At 39.0% G+C, this 25,063-nt stretch overlaps 1 protein-coding gene across 1 annotated transcript in view; it reads right to left on the bottom strand.

Annotated features, from left to right (window-relative positions):
* LOC139479005 (potassium voltage-gated channel protein Shaw-like) overlaps nucleotides 1-17,895 on the bottom strand; it is a 57,212-nt gene extending 39,317 nt beyond the window's left edge. Inside the window, exon 1 of the mRNA XM_071261735.1 lies at nucleotides 16,989-17,895. Coding sequence (XP_071117836.1) covers nucleotides 16,989-17,267 — 279 coding nt within the window. The 5' untranslated portion in view covers nucleotides 17,268-17,895. The remainder of the gene's footprint in view (nucleotides 1-16,988) is intronic.
* Between the last annotated feature and the right edge of the window lie 7,168 nt (nucleotides 17,896-25,063).

The following is a 25,063-nucleotide window of genomic DNA, read 5'->3' as shown; positions in this document are numbered from 1 at the left end:
CGATCCCAATTGCATGGGTCGATGCTCATGATTCCAATCACTGGATTGTCTGGTTCAGACTCGATTATTTACAGACCGCCGTTATATAGCTGGAATATTGCTGAGTTCGGCGTTAAACAACAAACCAACCAACTAATTTCAGGCCATGCTCTCAACGCGATGTATATCATATACCGCACTGTCCTTATGAGACTAGCATCTAGTCTCTGAAATGAACATATCGTACCAAAAAAAAACAGTTGTTCAGTTATCTTAATAAAAGTATAACAAAAAGGAGCCCAGTGACTCTCTTCATTTTCAGATACCGCAGTGATCTAGACTTGCCAAACATTATAGACTTGCATTGGCTGTATTTGATGTTTATTTGTATCAGGGTCTGTAAGACAGACTATGTCCCAATTTCAGGACGCGATTTCAAATCTACGAGTATCGTCACTCCCGTTCTTTAACAGAGATGTTGATCTAGTCGTGTCTACGATCGGTGTAAGTAACGGAGCCTTGGAACGTGACATGACGTCTCATCAAACGCTTAATAACGCCTTTCCTGTGTAATCAGCATACGTCAGTGGGAGCTAGAGCTTTGGTCAGTGATTAAATATTTTCCATATGCTGAGAAACATAGTGACATAAATCATTATTTACTGTTTGAAGGCGGTAGTGCACTAGCCACTGAAGATAACACAGAGGATGAATACCCCCATACAGCCGAGTTTTTTTTACCATATCGATTGTTTTAAGAGCTGCGTGACCTCCCATTTCTATAAATTATATCGACTAAAACGCTAGCAACCGTAGTTGATCGATAACGATTGTTTAAACCTCAAAAGGATTTATGTTGTTTAAAGAAAAATACGTCGAAAGGTATTCTAGAACATTCTGTATGCAGTGGAGAGTGAGTGAGTTTTGTCGGGCGTAAAAGCATACTCACTCACTCACTAAACGATTGCCTGACGTTGCCGTAAATAATCTTGTAAAATTCTTCACGTCGTACGCCCTAAATGAAGAGTTCACACATAAGCTGCGCGTCTATGTTCTGGAGCTGGTGTTCTATGAACTCTGCGGTAGATGATTAGCTGTATAGGATTATGACCTCGACGGATTATGTGAGAAACATGGAAACAAGTCAGGATAAAGGGATGTCAAAGGGTGCGCCGATTCCCCACATATGTGTTTATTTACTTCATTAACCAGTTTCAACTTGGATCATCCTGGGTACCATATATCCATACTATTCTGATAACTACCCATGCATGAGTGAGTGAGATGGGTTTAACGCCTCCTTGAACAGTATTTCAGTGATACCACAGGTTGACAGATGCATGTGTCTTAGGGACCGACCATTTGATGAGAGGACCTGTAGACTAACAAGACAAAGTTTACCTGACAGGGGCCTTGGATTTTATCACAATAATAAATTGTCCCAGAATTTTGATTTTTTTAAATGATTTTACAATTAAAAAAAAAATTGCCTGGCACAAGAAATATGTTGTTGTAACGTGGTTTTCTTTGAAAAGATATATACGCTTTAATTTCAAAAATCTTCTTTTGAAGCTGTACTTGAAAAAACAAACATCTGTGATCCCCATACAAAATACCAGCACACGTAAGCCTGGGTCATAGTAATGTCTCCCCCGTTGTCTAAGAGGATAAAGCGTTTGCCCGGCGAGTGGAAGTTCGAGGTTCGATCCCCGGTCGCCTCATACCAAAAGACGTTAGATGGCACTTGATGCAAGTTACCCTCCCTGGCGCTTGGCATTAAGAGATTAAAACAAGGACTGGTCAGCTCGGTGTCAGCAGATTGTGTCTGAGTTGGGTATCCCTTTTTTAAGTGCTGCAGGGTATCTCAGAGGTTAAGCACTATAAAACCGGCATTAGTTCTGACTAGTAATAGACAAGAACAGACAGACGCGCACGCACGCGTGCATGTACGTGGCTCTGAACGTGCAATAATCTTGAACGCGACGTGAATCCCATTTCACCTCACTCACCTCACCTCTATATGTAAAATATGCCTGACTTAATCAATTGCATCTAAAGTTTTTAAACAGATAAAACTTGTGAAAATCAGAATGTTGCATGACCATCCTAGTATTTTCCACAAAGTATACATACATAAAAAGAAATGTTTAACACAAATATGTGCTCGGGAAAATATCATCAACGTCCTTTGCTCAAAGTAGAACCACGGAACAGCATTATAAAAACACTTTGAATAACTGGTGACGTTGACATAGTCGTTGACTATGCTGTTCTTGTTGCCCCCGTCACCAAGACGTCAATACAATCGATACACTGAAAATCGTCAAGGTATATAATGAAAGTGAACTTATCAAAAACTAAATTGATTTTAAAAACTAAAATGACTTTGGGGTCTCTTTCATGATACTGTTGTTGAAAGATGTCATGTTGGTGCGGGATATTTCCAGCTACCTAAATCACTCCTTCATTGTATACCCCCGACATTACCGCCATCGACTGAATAGATCCTCTGGCTTGCCTGTCACTAAAGGTTAAAGATTTATTATCATTCGTTTGTCTTGCAACTCATTCAGAAATCTCTGAATGAATAATAGATACCCAGTACCTTGCACTGAGTGTTGATCAAAATGAGAATCGGTTAGACACAATGTCGATTGATTATGGATAATGGGAACCTATCAGTACTGATGCGAGCCCCGTTCTGTAAAGCGAGTTTAGCTCTAATACTTTCGTAACGCATTTACTATAACATTGACAAGAAATAGAGCGATAAGCTCACTTTGCGCATATGGGGTCTGGCTGTCGTTGTGTATTTTCGAACCCTGTTGTTCTAATCCATGCTAACGCTGTCAACGTCTTGTTTGTATCCATGGCGCATTGTATCTTTAAGGTCGACGTGGTACTGATGTATTGATGTGGTTTCGACCAATTCACCTAATGATCGTTCAATCAGGGATATGGGACAAAAGCAACGTTGGTGTAGGTAGAACCATAGCGAAAACAACTATGTAACGTGTTGTTATAAATCTCCCCGTACCTTCTATGTTCTCATCTGGTCACGTGTTTGTCGGTAGGTCCTTGAGCAGTGTTCTCTTATAAACAATCAAGCCTTGGGATCGATTATTGATCTCCATAATCATGTAAATCGACTTGATCCATTTCATAGCGGTTCGAAATCGACCCCAGTGTTACTAAGTGCAGTCAATTGTTTCCTCTTTCACTTGTTTTATACTCTTATAAAACCATACTGATATTGAAACCGCCCCAATTCCCAGCCCCGTTATACAAACTTAAAATTTGTATAAGCAAACGAGTGTTCGAAATATTAAACACAAACCAATTTCATGTAAAGATTGTGATTCGAAAAACAATTCGGTTAATGTTATTATAATTTGGAAAAAATTCAAACAATCTCCAAAATCAATTTGCATGCCATATAGGGATCTCTTTCTGGACGTTGCACGTAGGTAAGTTGTGACATCTAAGCATACAGTATCATGAATGCATGGTTGACAATGAAAGGGCTTTCCCTGGAATTCAAATGCCACTACATACATATCCGCACAATTTAGAGTACACTCCTAACAAGGAAACCTATTTGATCGAGCACAACAGACGAAAAACACCTTAAAATTAATATAAGTCTTGGCAGGGAAGCAAACATCATTATATAAATCAATACGGTAATGTCAATATCAAAACGAGACGAGGCATTAAAACTACTGAATATGGCCGAGCTAATCAATGTTTCTTCAACAATAGTTGACAATAGTTTACATAACAAATGTACTTTGTCCGTCTTGCTGTCATGGTAGAGTAAAGGTTTTGTTGGCAACATAGTAACACTTGCTTGTATGCAATTTTGAAATAATAGGACGCATCATAGCAAAGAGTTGAAATAACAGTAGCATGGCGTCTGGTCATGTATTATATATCAAACAATACAATGCTTTCACTTGTGTGTACGGTTGCCAAGCATGCAATATTCATCTGATGATGTTCATCTGGTGTACGTCTTCAGAATCACCGAGAACACACACAGAATTGTATTGCGTGTAAATATGTCAACGTGTTATGTGACTTGTAACGTTTTCATAATACACAGACAGATGCAACATAGCAAATGGTTTGTATATCATTATTTACAGCAATAAACGTGTACAAGTAAACACCATGATTGCCATGGGAACCCTATAAACGACGTCATATGTATGTGTTCTGACAAAGGATGAGCGACACATCACACATTATCTTAATTGCCTGTGTGTAAATTTTAAGTCGTAATCGATAACTGAGACAAGCTCAAAACAAATTTACTAATAGAACTATAAACATATATCGGGTACATACTGATCTGAATGCATCTGCAAAACGTCCTGGCCAAACAATGAATTTTTAATTTCAAATATTTTATCTGCACAGTAAAACATAGCATTGCAGGTACATTTTAACATTGAACAGATAATAAAATGTCCGAATCATTGAACGATTACTTATAGATGTGTGTAAAAAGTTTATTTTCACCCAATCCAGATTTATCCGCTACGCATGTATCTGTGTTATCAGGCGTTCGCTATTCGATCAACAGCATACGTTATATCGACCAGTGTATTATCCGTGCTTGTACTTAACAATGCCTAGTAACTGAGGATATATTACGAAAGTTGCTCTGAATAATACATAATTGTAAATCGTTTGTGTCGGGTACGAGGGTTTCAGCCTAGCCGGAATAGGGCGCAATCTCGGCGTGTGCCTGCCGAACTCAATCATGCCGAACACAATCCTGCCGAACTCAAGCCTGCCGAACTGGGTCTTACCAAGCAGCTCACGAAACAACGGTGTTCACCATTTCCGCTTCAGGGATCGATTCCAGCTTTTAGGTCTACCCACTCCCTGGTTAAAGTTATAACAAAGAGTGTATCGTGATTTAGGGCTTATCGTGGGATTTAACCTGGTCGATCAATAAGATGGAATCGATTGTCCGAAACGAAAATAAATATATATGTTTTGACACTGTTATACTTAGAAATGGATACATGTTCTCTGAGAAGTTTTATCCTTTATATCTAAAACTATATTGATTAAATCAAAAAGTACTTTATCAATTTCCTTTGAAGCAACTGTAACAGAAAGTGCACTTCTATACGCGTGGATGATTGATATCAATAATTAATTGGCTTAATGTATGATAGAAGAGATCAATTTACAGGATATGTATTTGAAGTGAGTTTAATTAACTGTTAATTAACCCCAAATAGTGTCTTCGACCGCCTCCGTGGTCCAGTAGTAGAGCGTCCGCCCGGAGAGCGGAAGGTCCGGGGTTCGTCATACCAAAAGACGTTAAAAGATGGTACTTGTTGTTACCCTGTCTGGCGCTCGGCATTAAGGGGCCAAAACAAGGACAGGTCGGCTCGGAGTCAGTATACTGTGTCTGAGTGGGGTATCCATGTTAAACTGCGGCATGGTATCTCAGTGAGCTAGCACTATACATCGGCATCAGTCCGGGCTAGTACAAGCAGCCACACACACACACGCGTGCATGCCCGTCGCTATATATGTGCAATAATCTTGGACTCGACGTTAAACCCGATTTCACCTCACCTCACCAAATAGTGTTTTCAAACACGTCACATCAACCATGCCTGTCACTTGGTCTTCTAAGTCCATGTAGGTCAGGGTTGCCTAGACCATCACCACTCACTCTGTTGGTGGTCCGGCGTTTTGATAAAACAACCTGATTTGTTGTTTGCATGAGTAGAATATGATAATGTTGAAGAGATGTTTCCAAAGTTTGAAAAGACACCGGATAACAATTCGTCACGAACCCATGTTCTCTGCATTATTTAGGAGTGAGGGTATGGTTTCACGCCTCTTTTAGCAATATTCCAGCAATATCACGCCGGGGACACCAGAAATGGGCTTCACACATTGTACCCATGTCGGGAATCGACCAAGGGTCTTCGGCGTGACGAGCGAACGCATTCACCAAAAGGCTGCCCCACCGTCCTTTTTTTCGTGAGGAAGAACATCTTAATTACACACTAGACCACCCGTCTCTCCGGCATTTAAGTACACAGTGTGCCTATACACAAGCAGTACAACACAGCAATCCCAACGCGCAAAAAATATGCACACACGAACATGTCGACATCACTTCATATCATGACAATTCTTGTTTTGTTTGTTTGTTTGTTTGTTTGTTTTTTAACGCTGCACTCAGTTATATTCAAGCTATATGTCGGCGGTCTGTACATAATCGAGTCTGAACCAGACAATCCAATGATTAACATCATGATCTTGAGATACAATGACATGCATCAACCAAGTCATCGAGGCTGACTACCCGATCCCGTTAGTCGCCTCTTACGACAAATATGGGTTGCTAAAGACCCAAGTCTTGTAGAGATGTCAGCACCAGCCATTACAACAGACAAAACATGTCCCACATCACAAGCACCAGCCGAAGTGGAAGCAACAAACAACAGCCGGGCGGGTAGGGCATTTACATATGTCAGACATGTTGCCATCACATCTAGGACGATATCGACGTCGTCAACACGACATTGACGACATTAAACACGCAAGCTGAACATACGTCACCTGCAGCCTTCATTAATACCCATACGGTGGTCCCTGGCTCTGAAAATCTCCGATCAATCCGGATAGCGAAGCGTAAACGCCCAGCACTGAGCGCAGCTAATTTTCAGAAGGAGCACTTATTTGAAACAAGAACGGCTTGGCATATGAATAAACAGCGGAATATGGCCAGTGACCTTTACTACCCTTGTTTCATATGATCGTTCTAGACTGTGATATCCAACAATAAAAAGGTCGTTGTTATATTCACGGTAATTGGTCTGTAGTGCTTCAATCTGAAGATGGTCAATGACCCAGTAGGTCTTTTGTTGTGTTTTATGCTTCAGTGTCTATGTTAACCATTTTACACTGGTCATATTATCGGACAGTACACATACCAGTAAGACAATGCCTGAATTCGCGCCGTTGTAACAAAAGCATTACTTCAGCACTAACACATTAGTCTTCATAGGAACAATCCGACTGACTGAAACATGATTTGACACTATAATTAAGAATTGAGTGACCCGAGACAACCGAGGTTACCTCAACAGGGTTGACTAGATTGACCTAGAGTTAACTAGTCGTGTTAATCAAGGATTTCTTAGGACAGTATCCGAAATAAAACACGTAAACTGAAACCTTAGATGTAATAATGGCTGCCAGGAGACGGAGAAACAACAAACATGTGCAACAATACACAACAATGAGAAGTGGTTCTTTGCTTGGCAAAGCTGCCATTGTACCTTTTCTATTCAATGAACATAAAACGACAAGAAAAAACCAGAATTAAGGCTTATAACATCAAACGATATGCATTATCAAACGAATCATCATCAAAGTTCCACTAAGAATTCTAAATCTTAATGTATTTATGTCAACAATCGGAAGTTAAACTTCCCTGACGCATATCAGAATAGACATATACATGTGGGGTGAGGTGAGGTGAGGTGAGGTGAGGTGAGGTGAGGGGAAAGAATCAAGCCCATTGATATCCCATGTCGCAGTTTCACATTATTACCCCACTCATACACAGTATACTGACTCCGCCATCATTCCTTGTTTTAGCCCCTTAAATCGGAGCGCCAGGCAGGGTAACAACAAGTACCATGTTTTAACGTCTTTTGGTGTGACGCAGCCGGGGATCGAACACCGGACCTTTCTCTCCGGGCGGACGCTCCACCACTAGACCACAGAAACGGTCACATATGCATATACTTTCAATTCCTGGTTAATTATATACATTAGAATGTTTTATTCTTGATTGGGTGGGTGAGTGAGTGAGTATGATTGTACGCCCCTCCAGCAATATTCCAGCAATATCCCGGCAGGGTACACAAGAAATGGGCTTCACACATTGTATCCATGTCAGGAATCGAACCAGAGTTTTCGGCGTGTCGAGCTTACGCTTTAAACCACTAGGCTGCCCGACTGCCCCTATTCCTGATTGAATCAATAGATGTAACTATTATTTTTACAGATAACGTCACATGGAGGCTGCTGGCCAGAGTACCGAACCGCAAAGGTTCAGTAGGTGTGGGCAACTTAGGTCAACCCAAGCATGACAGTTAACACTGGTCAACCAAGGCTAGACTCGTCAACACGGGTCGTCCGGGGTTTTCAAATCGAACGCAAGCACTATCAGACGCATGGATGACCAACAGAACTGTCTCGTGTCACTACCAATGTCACACAAGTATTGTCCCATCACATCACATATCTATTCTCAGCACGTTTCTCAATACTAACGAGAACAAGAACAGCACTATATAATGTACAGACCGGGTCCCAAGGGACACTATCAATTTCTATCGGTTCCTGCAAACCCGGAGCAATAATGATGCATAATTTCAAAGGAATAATTATTTTGCCAGAACAAGGCCGGCAGTAGAGTACAGCCTTGGTCAATTCAACACTGCTACTACTCTGTGTTGTACAGATTCTTCTATTTGTCTGGCATGGGGATAGCTAAGTGAAACACGCTTTTGATACACTGGGGGTTGTTATATTAAAATATCAATTGTCGTGGAGTTTTGATACATGAAGAAAAAACTGATAATCAATAACTCCACAGCTATATAGTTTGTGCTGCTATTATTGGTTTTTCGTTCGAAATAGCTTCCTCGTGACTAGAACTAGGCTAACCTGCTCAGCTCCCTCATATACGCCCCCCCCCCCCCCCCCCCCACAAACCCAACCACCTCCCACCCCCACCCCCCACCCCCCACCCCCACCCCAACCCCAACAAAATAATCTATTCTCACAAACGAAAATTGTTTGTTTCCCAATGAACTAGCTATGGACACACACACACACACACACACACACACACACACACACACACACACACACACACACACACACACACACACACACACCTGGGTCAACAGTGCTCCGTGAAGAATGTCAAAGTAGGGATGAAATAAATTAATAATTAACACGGAGTATTCTCTGTGATCAGTTGTATCCTATATCCGCTACAAAAGCAGGCAATTTCCTCAACATATATGTCGATCATGTGAGCAATGGTTATACTCGCTCCTACTAATCAGAACGTCGATGATCCAGCGTTAGTTATACTCGTATCTCAGACACATGAAAAGAAACATGCTCTGAAGAATGAAGCGATCAATGTTTAGTGAAACAATCATGACACTAGGTGTTCACTAAACGAACAAGCAGGTTCTATCCTACCGGTAGCGTCGGCTATGATTTTTGGCGGGGCGGTCGGGTAGCCTAGCAGTTAAAGCGTTCGTTCGGGTTCGAATCCCGACATGGGTACAATGTGTGAAGCCCATTTCTGGTGTCCCCCGCCGTGATATTGCTGGAATATTGCTAAAAGCGTCGTAAAACCATACTCACTCCCTCGCTATGATTTTTGGCCTATCAGTCTCATGTTGTCACCAAGGTGGTAAATTTATTAAGACACCAGGTGTTCACAAAATGGACAAGCATGTCGGGTCCTACCTATGGTGTTGGCTATGATTTTTAGAATCTAAGTTTCATGGTGGTAAATATTTAAGACCTGTCTAACATTGGGCTTTCGTACCACTTCCCGTTGACACATCGTGATATAGCTGAAAAAATGGTAAAAGCGGCGTTCATCCTACCTTACCCGACCACTGCAGCTCCTCTTGAACTAATTGTGGTGTGAAATCGAACAAACAATATCATGGAGTGCTATCTTTAATTCAAATAATTCTCTAAATAAAAAAAATACATTTTGTCTTAATCACCACAATAGCACAATTACGAATTGCTTTGCATCTTATATCAAGTCAACAGGACTGCCTCAATTCGGACACTTGGTTCACAAACTTCCCCGTTTTGCCTGAAAAGTTTCCACTCCGTGACTTGTCCCACGTTGAAACTCAGGTTATATGTAGCGTTTTCTTATGCAAGAAACACAGGTTATATGTAGCGTGTTCTTATGCAAGAAACACAGGTTATATGTAGAGTGTTCTTATGCAAGAAACTCAGGTTATATGTAGCGTGTTCTTATGCAAGGAACACAGGTTATATGTAGCGTTTTCTTATTCAAGAAACTCAGGTTATATGTAGTGTTTTCTTATGGACGAAACACAGGTTATATGTAGCGTGTTCTTATGCAAGAAACACAGGTTATATGTAGCGTGTTCTTATGCAAGAAACTCAGGTTATATGTAGCGTTTTCTTATGCAAGAAACTCAGGTTATATGTAGCGTGTTCTTATGCAAGAAACACAGGTTATATGTAGAGTGTTCTTATGCAAGAAACTCAGGTTATATGTAGCGTGTTCTTATGCAAGAAACACAGGTTATATGTAGCGTTTTCTTATGCAAGAAACTCAGGTTATATGTAGCGTGTTCTTATGCAAGAAACTCAGGTTATATGTAGAGTGTTCTTATGCAAGAAACTCAGGTTATATGTAGCGTGTTCTTATGCAAGAAACTCAGGTTATATGTAGCGTGTTCTTATGCAAGAAACTCAGGTTATATGTAGCGTTTTATGTAAGAAACCGAAATAGTCCCCCGTTCACGCAGCGGGGTACCAGATAGGACAGTAAACGTTCCAACGCATTCGATACTCCCCGCAAACATGAGAATAAAATTTTAATCCACACTGATCAAAAGACCGGGGTAATAATAATGTAGCGCCGTGAGAATTAACTATTATTATTGTTGTTGTTGTTTTAAAATATTTTAAAATATTGGAGAAGATTGTGTATTTCTGAGGAGTCCGGGCAACGAGGTTTCACAGTTGCAATGTCAGACTTTAATTGCGGACTCGGAGTTTGCCCCAACTTGAAAACATGACACCACCCCAACCTACCCCACCCCACCACCATGACATTAATATATTGATTCAAGCACATTCATTATTGTGGGCCCGCCATGCAGCACAACATCGGTCAAGTGAACACAACAGGTATCGACCGCTACATCACACAATGCAGGAAACAATGGTGAAGCCAGAGTGCTAGCAGACCATGCATCATAACACAGACAAATGCTGTTTTGTACAATAAGAATCTTATTGCCAATTATCAGGTGTTAGATTAAAGACACCATCAGTCACTATGGGTTAAAAAAAGCTTCTTGAAGCTTGTTATGGCGAAGTGTTTCTCTCTGCTTGAAACACCTTTGAAGTATCATTAGCAATCGTGCAAGTACTCGCATTTCTGAATACAGTTTATGATTTTGTATCAGACCATCGCACACCGATGTGTTGACCCACCTTCATTGAAATCATTTACTATAAGTCATTTCACTTGAGAACATATTTGTAACTCATTGTTTTCATTTTTCAACAGAAAATCGATCATGTCCTATGTTAAAGTGTTGTTCTCGGATTCCATTTGTGAGTGTTGTTTCATTTAACATAGGACATAAATTCTTTGTTTCGCGTTTTTGTCCTTTTTCGTTTTAAGCCCTGGGTTTAAATTTGGATAAAAAAATGTTACTTCATTGAAATGGTAAAAATCCGTAATTAAGAGAGGGGGTTTGGGGGGAGGGAAGTTGAGTAATACTGTCCGCGGAGTCTTTCCTGATAATGGCATCTGAAAGACATACCCGTGCACTCAAAATGTTCTTGTAAGTAAAACATATTATATGAATATACTCAATCCGACCAGCGAAGAAACAACTTTGCTCCAACTTTTAACAAGTTAAACAACTGCCCGATACAACAAGACGTCTTAATGCATAATGGATGCCTAAGATGCCGTGGGTGGTTAAAATCCTTAACTGAAATGGTGATCAATAACTCAGTCTGTTAAAGCGTGTTAACTCGGCACGCCAAAGGCCCGGGTTGGATTCACCACATGGTACAATGTGTGAAGCCCATTTCTGGTCCCCCGCCGTGATATTGCTGGAGTATTGCTAAAAGCGGCATAAAACAATTCTCACTCTTATATCGGATATCTATAAATTGTAATAGATAAAAAACAACGGAAGGTTATGCACATGCACAAGGACACACAACCAGGCGCAATTCGAATATTCTTTGTTTGATGAATAATGTAATTGCAGCAAATGCAAATGGTTGTGCGAGCAACGAACTCCGAATGTAACGAAACAATTTCAACAGTGTTGAACCGAAAGCTTCACACCTCATCCAAACAAAGTGAATATCATCTTTGTATCACACCTGTTGTTACACGATCAGCTGATCGTTCTTGAAGTCTTTATTATCTTGATTGCCAAACTAATCGATAGTTATCTAGATATGAACGCGATGAAATAATCACTTTTATAACGATTGGGTAATCAGCGTTCTATTTTCTTCCTCGTGTCGATAACAAAAACAATATTTCAAATGTACCGATAAATATGTCATCGATACTCCCATTTAATGCACGGGAGCATTATTGATGGAAATATTGTCCGCCATGGTAGAACACTATATTTGATTGTGAAACCACGCGTACGTTAGATATGTTTGCTAAGAGGTACCGAGAATAACGAGACTAGGGCTCTCCGATCATATCACCAGTGAACATAATCTCGTCGGAGCTATATAATGTTTATACACCATGAACGTAACTATAGATGTCTTTCATCTTCAATGTAAAATGTTTGTTCAAAATGGTTCGGACATCTGATCAAAGACTATATCGAACATATTATGAGGCAAGATCAAACAGAACGGTACAATTGAAAAATATTTAACGTACACGTATTGCAAGGTGAGATAATACAGGGATCGGTGATACATGTCAAATTATTCAAAACTATAAATAGAAGGATAACACGTGGTAATAATGTCATGGGGAAATGTAGTAATATGTCATGCCAAAATGTTGTATTATGTCATGTCGAAATGTAGTAATATATCGTGTCCAAATTTTGTAATATGTCATGTCGAAATATGTAATAATATAAATATCGAAATGTGATAATATGTAATGTCGAAATGTAATGCGTAATGTCAAAATTTGATAATACGTCATGTCAAAATGTGATAATATGTATTGTCGAAATGTGATAATATGTCATGTCGAAATGTGATAATATGTCATGTCGAAACGGAGTAATATATCATGCCGAAATGTAATATATCATGTCAAAATGTTGTAATATGTCGTATAGAAATATTGTAATGTGTCAAGTCGAATTATGATAAAATGTCATGTCCAAATGTGATAAGATGTTATGTCGCAAAGTGGTAATACGTCATGTCGAAATATTATAAATTTGGGATTCATGTTAAACTGCGACATGGTATCTCAGTGGGCTAACACTATAAAATCTGCATCAGTCTGGACTAGCACAAGCAGCCACACACACAAAGGCGAACGCAAGTCGCTGTATAAGTGCAACCATCTTGAACGCGACGTAAAACCCCATTTCACCTCACAAGTTGTCAAACTTTTGCAGCGTTCAACATGTAGAAGGCAATGGTTCGTGACGAAATATGCTCCAACAGTTTGGATATTGTCCTGGATCATGTCAAAGTCTGTGGACCAGCAACTGATTTTATACCTAACTAGTGTATATGGGGATATTATCCACGTTTCAATGTATAGAGTATTTTGTATCATGATATTTTACAAAATGTTCTTTTATCATAATAGAAGTAAATATGCATACCATAACTTGATTTTTGTCGTAATATTTCATGTGGAAAGATAATCCAATAATACGTATTTCGTAAAAATATTGCAAGTTGAAGTCGGGGTGAGGTGAAACGACGCGTTAAAGATTATAGCGACGTGCATGTTTATGTGTATATATCAAAGTACATCAATATTCTTGGAGACATAAACCATGCTTATTTCTTTAGAATTGTTGATGTTCGGGTAAATCCAAAACTTCTATAGGGGGTAGAAATATGGAGACTAAATCATTTTGAACAAACAGAACGTGTACACGGAAATGCATGGAAAAAATTCATTTGTTTAAAAACAAATACATCTTACATCATGATGCATGTTCATGACGCAGATACATTAAAGTTATTAAATCTTCGCTGATGTTATTACATATGCCATCCTATCGGTTACCTACGAAATGTTATAATATGATGTTACAACATGATAAAAATATGAATACACAATGTCATTTATCCCAAATATAACATTTTTTACATGATAAAAATAGGCAAAATAATGGGGCTACAAGTGTAAAAGATTTATTGTTTAAGGGTGGGTACGGTTATATTTGGCAAATCCAAATTTATAAAAGATTTAAAGACATATATCAAGATTGTTAGAAATAAAAATCGGAATCAAATAAATGGAATAGCTTTTTAATGTTTAAAGGTTATATAAACATTAACGGAGGAGAATATATAGAGAATCTCATCCGAGTGTCTTTGATATCAAATATATCAACACGAGTTGTTAAAAGTGGAAAAATTCCGAGGCTTGCCGAGGATTTTTGCCACTTTTATCAACGAGTGTTTATATATTTGATATCAAAAGACACGAGGGTGAGATTTTATTTATCATCCAACATCATTCTTCAAACATTTTGTAGACAATAATTAGCAGTGTCTTCAGTGTAAAAAGTACTGCTAACAGCTTCAGTAGCAGAGCCATTAGTGATGTCATTTGATTTTGACGTCATTGTAACCAGTGATGTCACAATGGTCTGCAAAGCATTGTGATGTAATTTCATTGCAGCGATATCTACAGTGTAGATATCGCTTGATCTAATCCAAGCGTGATTTCCTGTGGGAGCCAGTTTTGGATGATAAATAGACATTTAGAATAAGCTTAGTTCGTTTTCGATGCTCATCGCATGATTTATCAATTGAAAAGGAAGCTCTATGGATGTTAGAGAGAACTAAGAATTAGCCAACTCTGTGATGTAGATGCAGTCGAAGATGAGTACATCCTTGTCACAACGTCAAGAAATAGATACATCAAACACAATTATTCTGACATCAAAATATAAATACAGTACAGTACAGACTATGATACACAGCACAATCTTACATAGAAAATATATCATGCTTTAGTAAGTGCATAACGGTATGATGTTATATAATAATGTTTGTCATGTACTTAAATCATGTGGTATGTTAAGTACTCAAATAAAGATTACGCTCTCGCATCGTAATATTAGTTGAAGTATTATCCAGTCCCTTGTATATGGTCATACGTAGAATGATATTCCAACTGTTCTATAGTGACGTCATATGGTTTGTTCTATGACGTTTCCATATTTGTAAAAGTGGGTCAGTGACATTCGTGTTGCACAACTTTTTCCTAAATATGAACTGATCGCCTCCGCGGTCTTGTGGTAGAGCGTCCGCCAGGAGAGCGGAAGGTCTTGGGTTCGATCCCCGGCCGTGTCACACCAAAAGATTATAAAAGATGGTACTTGTTGTTACCGTGTCTGAGGCTCGGGATTAAAGGGTTAACACGAGGTCGGCTCAGAGTCAGTATGCTGTGTCTGAGTGGGGTATTTAAGTTAAACTACGGCATGGTATGTTAGTAGGCTTGCACTATGAAAACGGCATCAGCCCGGACTAGTACACACACACACACACGCGCACACGCACACACACACACACACACACACACACACACACACACACACAAAGTGCATGTAAGTGCAATAATCATTTCACCTTACCTCGTAATGAACTGGTATCGATAAGGTATTACTCCACCGCGAAATATACCTAAGCTGTTGATAAACTAATATGAAATATTATTTAGATATTTTGATATATATTACAGTATTTCTTGAATCCAACATTGCTAACGTTGACAATGGAACCATAACATCATGCACGTTACAGCTGCGTACTTCCGCGAACACCTGGTGTCATCGGGGATTTTCAGTGATCCATTTATTCACGGCTATTTGTACATTACGCCCATTGGAATCTGTTCCGGCAGAAAAGCGAGACTGGTTATTCTCTGACTTTGACGTTGAACATATGTGTCAAATCAACAATTGCAATTATCATAATCAGTGCTGAAGAAGTATAGACAGGTGCAAGAGATACGTGATGCATTTCAAAAGCGATAAGACAACCTTTGTTCCCTTTAAAGGCTTTCAAATCAAGAACTGCATCAATTGATGACGAAGGTTCATGAAATATACATGTAGGTTTCATTTTCCAGTGGGCATTCAACAACAGAAAGCCACACTGGTGTTATAGCTTCATAGACATAACCTGTTTCTCAAGAACAACGTTGATTTAACCAGCGTGCATGGAAAATCATCAAAAATAATTTTGTCAAAAACAATACATTAGACTAAAATAACGAGTATTTTGAAAAAAAAATACAATTGAACTCAAACATAGGACTATACTTGAAGTTTATCAAAACCCAACTATCTATGTTAAACATTACATAATTATATGCGTTTCAGGTGTTAACTTCAGCCATAGTGAGTGAGTGAGTATGGTTTTACGCCGCTTTTAGCAATATTCCAGCAATATCACGGCGGGGGACAACTTCAGCCATAACACAAGCATCAACAATTTGAGGCTCATTACAAATAGCACCAAACGCCTCTTTCTTTTCGACAACAGAGGAAGCAACAAACATCATTGATGCTGCTTTTACAAAGAGTCGATGTTATTGCGAATAGCATACATGTATCATTCAGCCTCTAACTGTTATACGAAAGGTTACATAAAATGATACTAACTACCCATTATAATAAAGTAGCAAGATACTTTTTATCACTTTGTGTGTATACCATTTGTAAATAATATTATATCACAACACAATATAATTGAATAACTCACTATTATGTTCAAAAACATTTTGCTCAGACAATAAATGCCAGAAAACATTTGTAATATGACTACATTTTGTTATAATTACCATTTTTTAAATCCTTTCTATCTATCGTTTTACATTCAATCACGAACGAAGAAGTGTGAGGAAGAGGAGAAGGAGGAGGAGAAGAAGAAGAGGAAGTAGAAGAAGATGATGAAAAAGAATAATAATGAATAAATATATTATAATATTGCCATGGACTTACCCCTCGTATGATATTGCCACATATGTTATGATCAGTGTGAAGCTCGTCCGTTCTGTAGTAGTGCAGGATAGACGCGAACACCCCCGGGTGTCTGTCATAGAAGAACTCCTTACAGTCGGGGTCCCAGCTCTCGTCCCGCTCGTGAAGGATAGCCATGGTGGCAAGACGGGTGCCCGGCTTGCGCTCCAGTGTGCTCCTTAGGGTCTGGTAGGACACCCCTCCGACATTGATGGTCAACCGCCGGTCAAGCTTCCGGGCCCTGCTCAAGAGGGACTCCATGTCCAAGTCCGATATGGCTATACGAACTTCTTTTAGCCGGTCACCATGGTCCTTTGAGATATCCACTTTGGGTTTGGTTTGGTTCCTATGAATGAACACCTAGCATCGTGTTTTAAAGAACATATAAGTTTTAAACAAGTGTTCGACGACAATGGTACTAACCCGTTACGGTAATACTTAAAACAGGTTTGGTCCATATGATATTAGTGTATTTTTCGTTGCTCCGCACGTTTTACGTGTTCTGGTTTTACCTTGGTTCTGGGACTATGAACTGAACACTGACTTGTTCCACGTGGCACGACAATACCCACACGTTACATCCAGGTTTGTTCTTACTACCCATTGCCTGATTAAATCTTTTCAAATCCGATATGTTCACAATCTAAAGCCTTTGCACCACACTGATTCCAATAATCCAATTCCGTCCAGTAGGAGCACAATACCAAACTGCACTTGTAAAGCTGAAAGCTTCACAAATTGTTGTCCTAACTTAACATGAGACCAGGGCCAGGCTGCGTGTTGTCTGAGTCAGCGCAGCGATTGACAGTAAGTATTGAACTACCTAACGACTCCCCACCTTCAGGCGTGGAAGAAATCTACCTGCGCTATTATCCCTCCCGCTATTGGAGTCGACCATATCCACAATGGGCACCAGCCCAAGCGCTTTCCCCTGAGGATTATGACAATTGCGTCCCACCATTAACTGACTAGCAATCAATAAATCCCGAGTCCTGATATCGCTCCCAATACAATCACCGGTCGCCATTTAAAGCTCCTGCCATCAAATAACTAAAACTTTAAGGATGCTTTTAGGTATATGCAAGTTACATCCGAGTGTCTGGGGAGTGAAAGGCTATTTATCTATAAGGGGATAGATATTATTAATGGATAGTGTTACAATTTAATGAGAAGCTGTGAGACTCAAGCTCACTGAACATGTTTTGCGGGTTTTGAGTCTAAATAGCCCAAATCGAATTCTATTAAACAACGCCATCGGATATTGATTACCTTAAATGACTACAGCCATTTTAAAAGGAGATAGAATTCTGAGTAGGTTATGTGATAGTTTACGTGTATGGCAGTGACCACTGAAGTGTTACAGTTTGGCGGAGTGTTCACTTTGTACCTGTCACTTCGTGTTTAGATGCAGACGATTTCCGGTTGCTGCTTTGGCTGCGCATGCGTTACACAACTTGACAACCTGAACATGCAAATGCAATTTAGAAAAATCCTCTATATTTCATATTTTATTCATGTTTTAGTAAAAATATCCACACGGGAAATTGAACAACGATTGCCCATCAATATTGGTTGACATATAAAAAAACCAATTGGACACTTTGTCTTGACAGCGCATCGCACATTATTTATTTCATTATATTAAGTCATGATCGTGTATGTTTACACGTTCAATAAACTGCAATTACCTTTACCAGGATGAAAAGCATATTATTTAAATTACACAAGAGGGTGATTTAATGCCAGTTTATCCCTGAAGCTTCCAGGATCAGTGTTCTTATTCCCAGATTCGGCCCAATTATAGTCCTTGGTTTGTCCGCACGTGCTCCAGGTACGGGCGGTATTCATGGGGCATGCCACTCATTTACCACCAGCTGTACCGCCAGACTCCCACTATCCGCGGTTTGTTAGCGTACCGTCAGACTCACACTATCCGCAGTTTGTTAACATACTGTCATACTCACACTATCCGCGGTTTGTTAGCATACCGTCAGACTCACACTATCCGCGGTCTGTTAGCATACCGTCAGACTCACACTATCCGCGGTTTGTTAGCATACCGTCAGACTCACACTATCCGCGGTTTGTTAGCGTACCGTCAGACTCACACTATCCGCGGTTTGTTAGCGTACCGTCAGACTCACACTATCTGCGGTTTGTTAGCGTACCTCTGCTTTGATAAATACAGCAGCAAGTAGGATTCGAGCAAGGATTGAAGAAATGCACATATTTGATCGGACATGTTTTAGCTCTTGCTCGGTGTTGATGTTGTCGCATACAATTTAAAGGGTTAGGAGGAGGGGTGGGTGGGATGAGAATGTCTACTACTAATATTATTGACACAGATAATATTAGATATTAATTGCTGAGATGATGATGAGGATAAGATCTTATGCAAATTATTTGAACAGTCTGGTATCACTTAACGATACATTGGATGGGGCCAAGCTTCAGTAGCGTAATTGTATAGAGCTGAGATAATCGAGACTGGTTATCCTCTGTCATGTATTAGTAAGTGAATGGCAGTTGCCTTCTGCTGATTGTAATGTAGAAGAACACTGTGAAAAAATATGTGATTTTCTTAGGGTGATGTCTTGTCATGCATTCATAGAAGACAGCTTTCTCAACATATCTGACACATACTGAAATGTTGAAGAACTTGAATGTCAGTTTGGAATGAATCCCCTAGAAGTGCCCCAAAACTCTGCTAGAGCATTCGTCCTCCTGCTATACAAGTAAAAACATCATAGGCCCTGGATGACCTAGGCTATATTTCAGGCCTCCAACACTGACAAGACAGACACAATGCTCCCACCTACAGAAGATGTTTTCAAGCAACACATATTTGGGGCTATGTTTCAGACGACAATATGGCCGCACAGTCCTGTACCAAACCCTAGTTCGGAGAATCCAGTGGGAACAATGTGATGATGTAGGCGTGAACCCAGACACAGCAGTTATCTCATCTACAGTGCCAGATCATGTGCCGTCTCCAGAAAGAGTCCTGGGCTTCCATTTACTGAACACTGCCCTGCTCTGCCCTACTCTTCACATGATGGTGACAGTGACAAAATACATCTTACTGCATTTGAGAAACATTATGGATTTGTTAATGAGTTACTGACAATATTGAAATAATTGCAGATTGATAGTTAGTAAGTGATAATTAGTAAGGCAATATGATCAACAATTATAGTATAAAACATTGGCGATAAAAACATGATAGATGGAGTTCCTGGTCAAAACCAAACTTGACATTCAATATCTCATACATTCCGAAGTGAAGACGATAATTTTCCTGTTTTGGCCATCTTGGGGCCATTTTGTTTGCCATATTGGATAAATCAAACCTCTCAAGCTCATATATGTAAGATACTTAACCGATTTATGTGTTCAAATGAAATTTGGTGTACAAGAATGTTAGTGTTGTAAAAGTAAATGGTTTTGATATGTAATTACATATTTGTGGTTTTTTTTAACAAGATGGTGTGTGTGTGGGGGGGTGGGGGGGGGGGGGGGTGGGGGGGGGCACAATTACTCAAATTTGATACATTATATTATACCTACATTAACTGTTGATTTTTTTATAAGCTCCTAAACCATTCATCCACATTTTGAAATATCACACGACATGATTGTCAATATAGACGTTACATTATCTTCAGTTTTGTAATAATTTGAAAATGAAAATAGAGTGATTCTTTCATGTTTTTGACACATTTAGGTTATAGCTCGTTTTTTTAAAAATCTGCTTTTTGTTTATTTATTCTGTTGCAGGTTTCCTATGTCCATTGATTTCGTGCTAAAATAAGTATTCCAGTATGCAAACCGACTTGATTAGAGTCATTTATTTGAATTTGACACAATATTTCCATTTTACCACAACCAGGATTTTCTAATGCATAAATGACATTTTGTGAAGAAAAATGTGGTTGTGGTTTATTTTACTGTGGGGAGGGGTTGCTCCTTAAATAAGCCGCGTTTTAAGTGTTGGCTGCTACACAATAGGGCAATGGCGTCTAGCGCGTCTCGTACCTATGATATATCTATGTACGTTTACACGAAACCATCAATTATTCTGGTATAGATTCAATACGCTGCTTGTATTTTTTGTGTGATGCGCAAGATCGACCATACACTGATATGTTGACATCATTCGTTATTAATCAGAAGAACGTGCTTTTTTACACCTTCTACTGAAATGGAATTGACAGAAATATTGAATTCCGCATGAAATCTATCCTCAAGTACAGCTACTCCAGCACGTGTAAAATGTGGCCTGTTTTTCTTCATTGAACTGTTGGATTACATGTCCGTACAAAAGATATAATCCTAATTTGAAAGAGGACATATGTTTATGGGATTCGCGGTTCATTTTTCAACAATATGTTTTAAGCCTTGGAATATATGCAATGGTTTTGGATAGAATTCTTTAAGTGGGCGAAGGTTAATGTACATAATCAGATTTATGATAATTACAAAGATATTGTATTGTATGGTATAGAAGGAGGCACAGAGGAGTGTACTTTGATGAATTATTTACTACTGCAAGCAAAGTATATTGACTACAGATGTAAAGTAACTGAAACCGATTGCCTTTTTAGAATATTTAAAAGCGAACTAGAAATACAATACAAAGTCCTACAGTATAACAATGTTAATCTTGCAGAAAAAAATAAATGTGTACTGAATATCTAGATGAGTATTATTGCTTTAAGCAACTCAAACCCAAATATAAAAATATAAACCCTGATATGCCAGTCCACGTGGCAATGTACAGGGCCATGTAAAATCGTGGACAATCAACATGAATAAATGATGTCAACAACAACAACAACAAAAAAATATGCAATGGTGTCGAAATTCCTAGCTTGAGAAAATTAATTTGCTAAAAACGAAATTATGTTGTTTCCTATTGCTTGTATAGCGGATCGCTTCCGCGGCCTGGTGCATTGAGCGTCTAACCGGAGAGCGGTCGTTCGATCAAACCAAGAGACGTTAAAATGTGGTACTTATTGGTACCCTGCCTGGCGCTCGACATTAAGTGGATTAAAAAGGGGCTGGCCAGCTCGGAGTCAGTATTCAGTATCTGAGTGTGGGCTAGCACTATAAAACCGGCATTATATAAAACATATTACACGCAGCCACACACACACACACACACATCTTGAAGTCCCATTTCACCTCACCAACCGTTGTGTAGAGCTATAAGCGTAGTAAACAAACGGGGTTCGAGAGCGGAGTCATACGATGAGGGACCTACCATTTGATATTCTGGGGAGGCCTGGGATTTTGTATTGAGATTTTCTGCTACAGCTGCAAAACTTAAGGAAGCCTTTTAGGGCCATTTTTTTATATTTATTTCGATACAATCTTGAAATTTCAAGATACTACGTTGAAATTTTAAGACACTAAGTTGAAATTTCAAGATACAGAGGTTGAAATTTCAAAATAATGATCTTGAAATTTCAAAATAATGATCTTGAAATTTCAGATAGTATCTTAGAATTACAACTCAGTATCTTGAAATTTCAACTTCTGTATCTTGAAATTTCAATTTCTGTATCTTGAAATTTCAACTTTGTATCTTGAAATTACAAGATAGTATCAAAAAATGTTTATAAAAAACAAATGGCCCTAAAAGGTTTCCGTAAAAAAAACAGATATATTTTGTTAATTAAAGTTATTAGTCAAAATATTGTTTTCTAAAAGCCACATTGCAACAATGTGGGTTTTTTTTTAGACAATTTCTTTTTTTTCCAACAAGATAAAGCAAATTTATTTTTTTCAAGAATTTTCGGGGACAATTTATTCTTTTCGATAACATCCCAGCTCCCAATGTGCATAATACGTCACAGGCCTCATTGATCGCCAGAAAAGAACTCGCTTTCGTTTCCATAAAAAACACACTCACATAAATATTTATGCAATGCTTGCTTTGACGTGGATAGGCACACGGTGGAGCTCTAAAACTTCAAATACTTAATTAAGTTCTGTAGTATTCAATTCTCAATTAATAGCATTTGTCAAACTGGTCAGTAATATAGATTAGGGAAATACGCGAAACTAAACGATAGGCTTTGATCTGCTTGTGTGTAATGAATGGACGGTTATTTGATGTCAGTTAGGAATGGCCTGATGTTTTATAATGGATGAAAACTTTTCAAGTCAGACATTCGATCATCCATGACATGGCAAATGTAGTATCTTCTTCATACAAAGGCGGTGGAACTTGAGTCCATGTATTTTCCAAATAAGATATATTTTTGTTAAAGAAACAACAACCTTTACTTGTGTGTCGGAAAATTTGATAAAGAATCCAATTTCCCCAAAAATAATGTATAACAGATTTTAACAAAACAATTACTGTCACTTGGGGAATACTTGAAATAATCAATAATCAATGCAACATTACATGTGACTTTCATACAACAGGGTATACGACTAATAGGATTATGATGTTTAAGACATATCAAATACATGTAGCACTGGTGCAAAAAAACAAATGAGACAAATGAGACTTACAAAAAATATATACATATTTCTTGTACCTGAATTTATTTAATTAAAGTCTACAGAAAGATAATATTACTTCAATTTAAAAATCAACCTGAAAAATGTAGGGGTCCTAGTTATAGCGACCTTGAAACAGCAAAGCCCGCAGAGAACTACACTTTTTTCTGATTTATACCTTTGGACCAGTGATTGATATTATGAGCAACGATCCTTGCCACCGGGCTACGATGACACGCAATGAACCAAATCACCGAGTCTGACCACCCGATCCATTTTCGTCGCTTCTCAAGACCAGCAAAGGTTGCTGTGGATCAAGTCTAGCCAGGAAAATTTATTTTGTAAGCGTGTTACAATAAACATTTTTACGATATGTTTCGGCCCGTTCAAAAACATATACGTATTTGAACCCAAATCCTATTTATCCAATTTAAGAAAAGAGATCGAATTTGATAATTTGCTTCTTTAATACCACCAAAGCATGATAAAATTTACAATATCCGGCTTGATTTGAACGCCGTTATTTCTCTGACATCCTGATCGCGTGCATATTGCGTAGCATCTCTGTCAAACGACCTTTAAATTCTAAAAAGGAAATTATTATTCTTCCTTCAATAAGACATTAAACACTATGTCAGGGAGATAGTGCCCTGTCTTCTCTTAATAATGGCATTAATGTCACCTACGGGACATCGATATAATCTATCGACATCAAAACTTGGCGTGGGGTCTGCCTCTTGACTTGGGTAAAGACAAGCGCCAGTCTTCATTAGATGATTATCAAGTTGCTGGGTCTTTTTGCACTACTTTCACTAAAGATCCGGCCGGATCACAACGTTTTGACGTCATTAAGGAATTAAGACCTCCATATACATTTATAACCATGTGTCATTTATGACAGAAATCGTTAGTAACACACATGAAAGGAAGCCGGTTATTTCTCACATGCATAGTGCAATGTCCCTTGGCCCATGAGGGATGTCTGCATTGATCTTTAACCTTTTTTTATTTTGACGTAAAACATACTTAAAATCAGGTTAACTGTTCTTATTCACTTTGTGTTGTTTAGAAGGACTCAACACACGTCTCTGTTTCCTTGTGATGACATATTACCTATATGAGAATGAAAGACAGGGAAGATCAGGATCATGCGAGGTGCGCCATTAAGACATGTACAGGAACATGCACGACACTCGGTGACGATGAGGAACCAGCAGACACAAATGGTGCTAGGTTCGTCAGCAGACTGGGGACAAGAGACGGAGAAGCACCGACCCTACTGATACCAGCTCCCCACCAGGACGAAGTGCTCAAGTACGATCTACAGGGCACACCTTCACTTCAATCATATTCATCCCTTGACAGCGCCCTCTACAGACGTAGAAGCCACATCATTCCCAGACTGTCACAGAACCGTGCTGATGTTGAACAGGAGGGGAGGTGGACACAAACTCTGGATGGAGACAGGTTCCTGCTATTTACGGATTTGATGAAGACAAGACGGTGCCCAGCTGCGAGCTCTACAGACAACATCGGTTATCCAC

Source organism: Haliotis cracherodii, unplaced genomic scaffold, assembly GCF_022045235.1.
Source record: "Haliotis cracherodii isolate W230 unplaced genomic scaffold, xgHalCrac1.p SCAF_1, whole genome shotgun sequence".
In the NCBI taxonomy this organism is placed as follows: Eukaryota; Metazoa; Mollusca; class Gastropoda; order Lepetellida; family Haliotidae; genus Haliotis; species Haliotis cracherodii.
The sequence above is the reverse complement of the archived record's forward strand: the minus strand, read 5'-3'. Positions and strand labels throughout refer to the sequence as shown.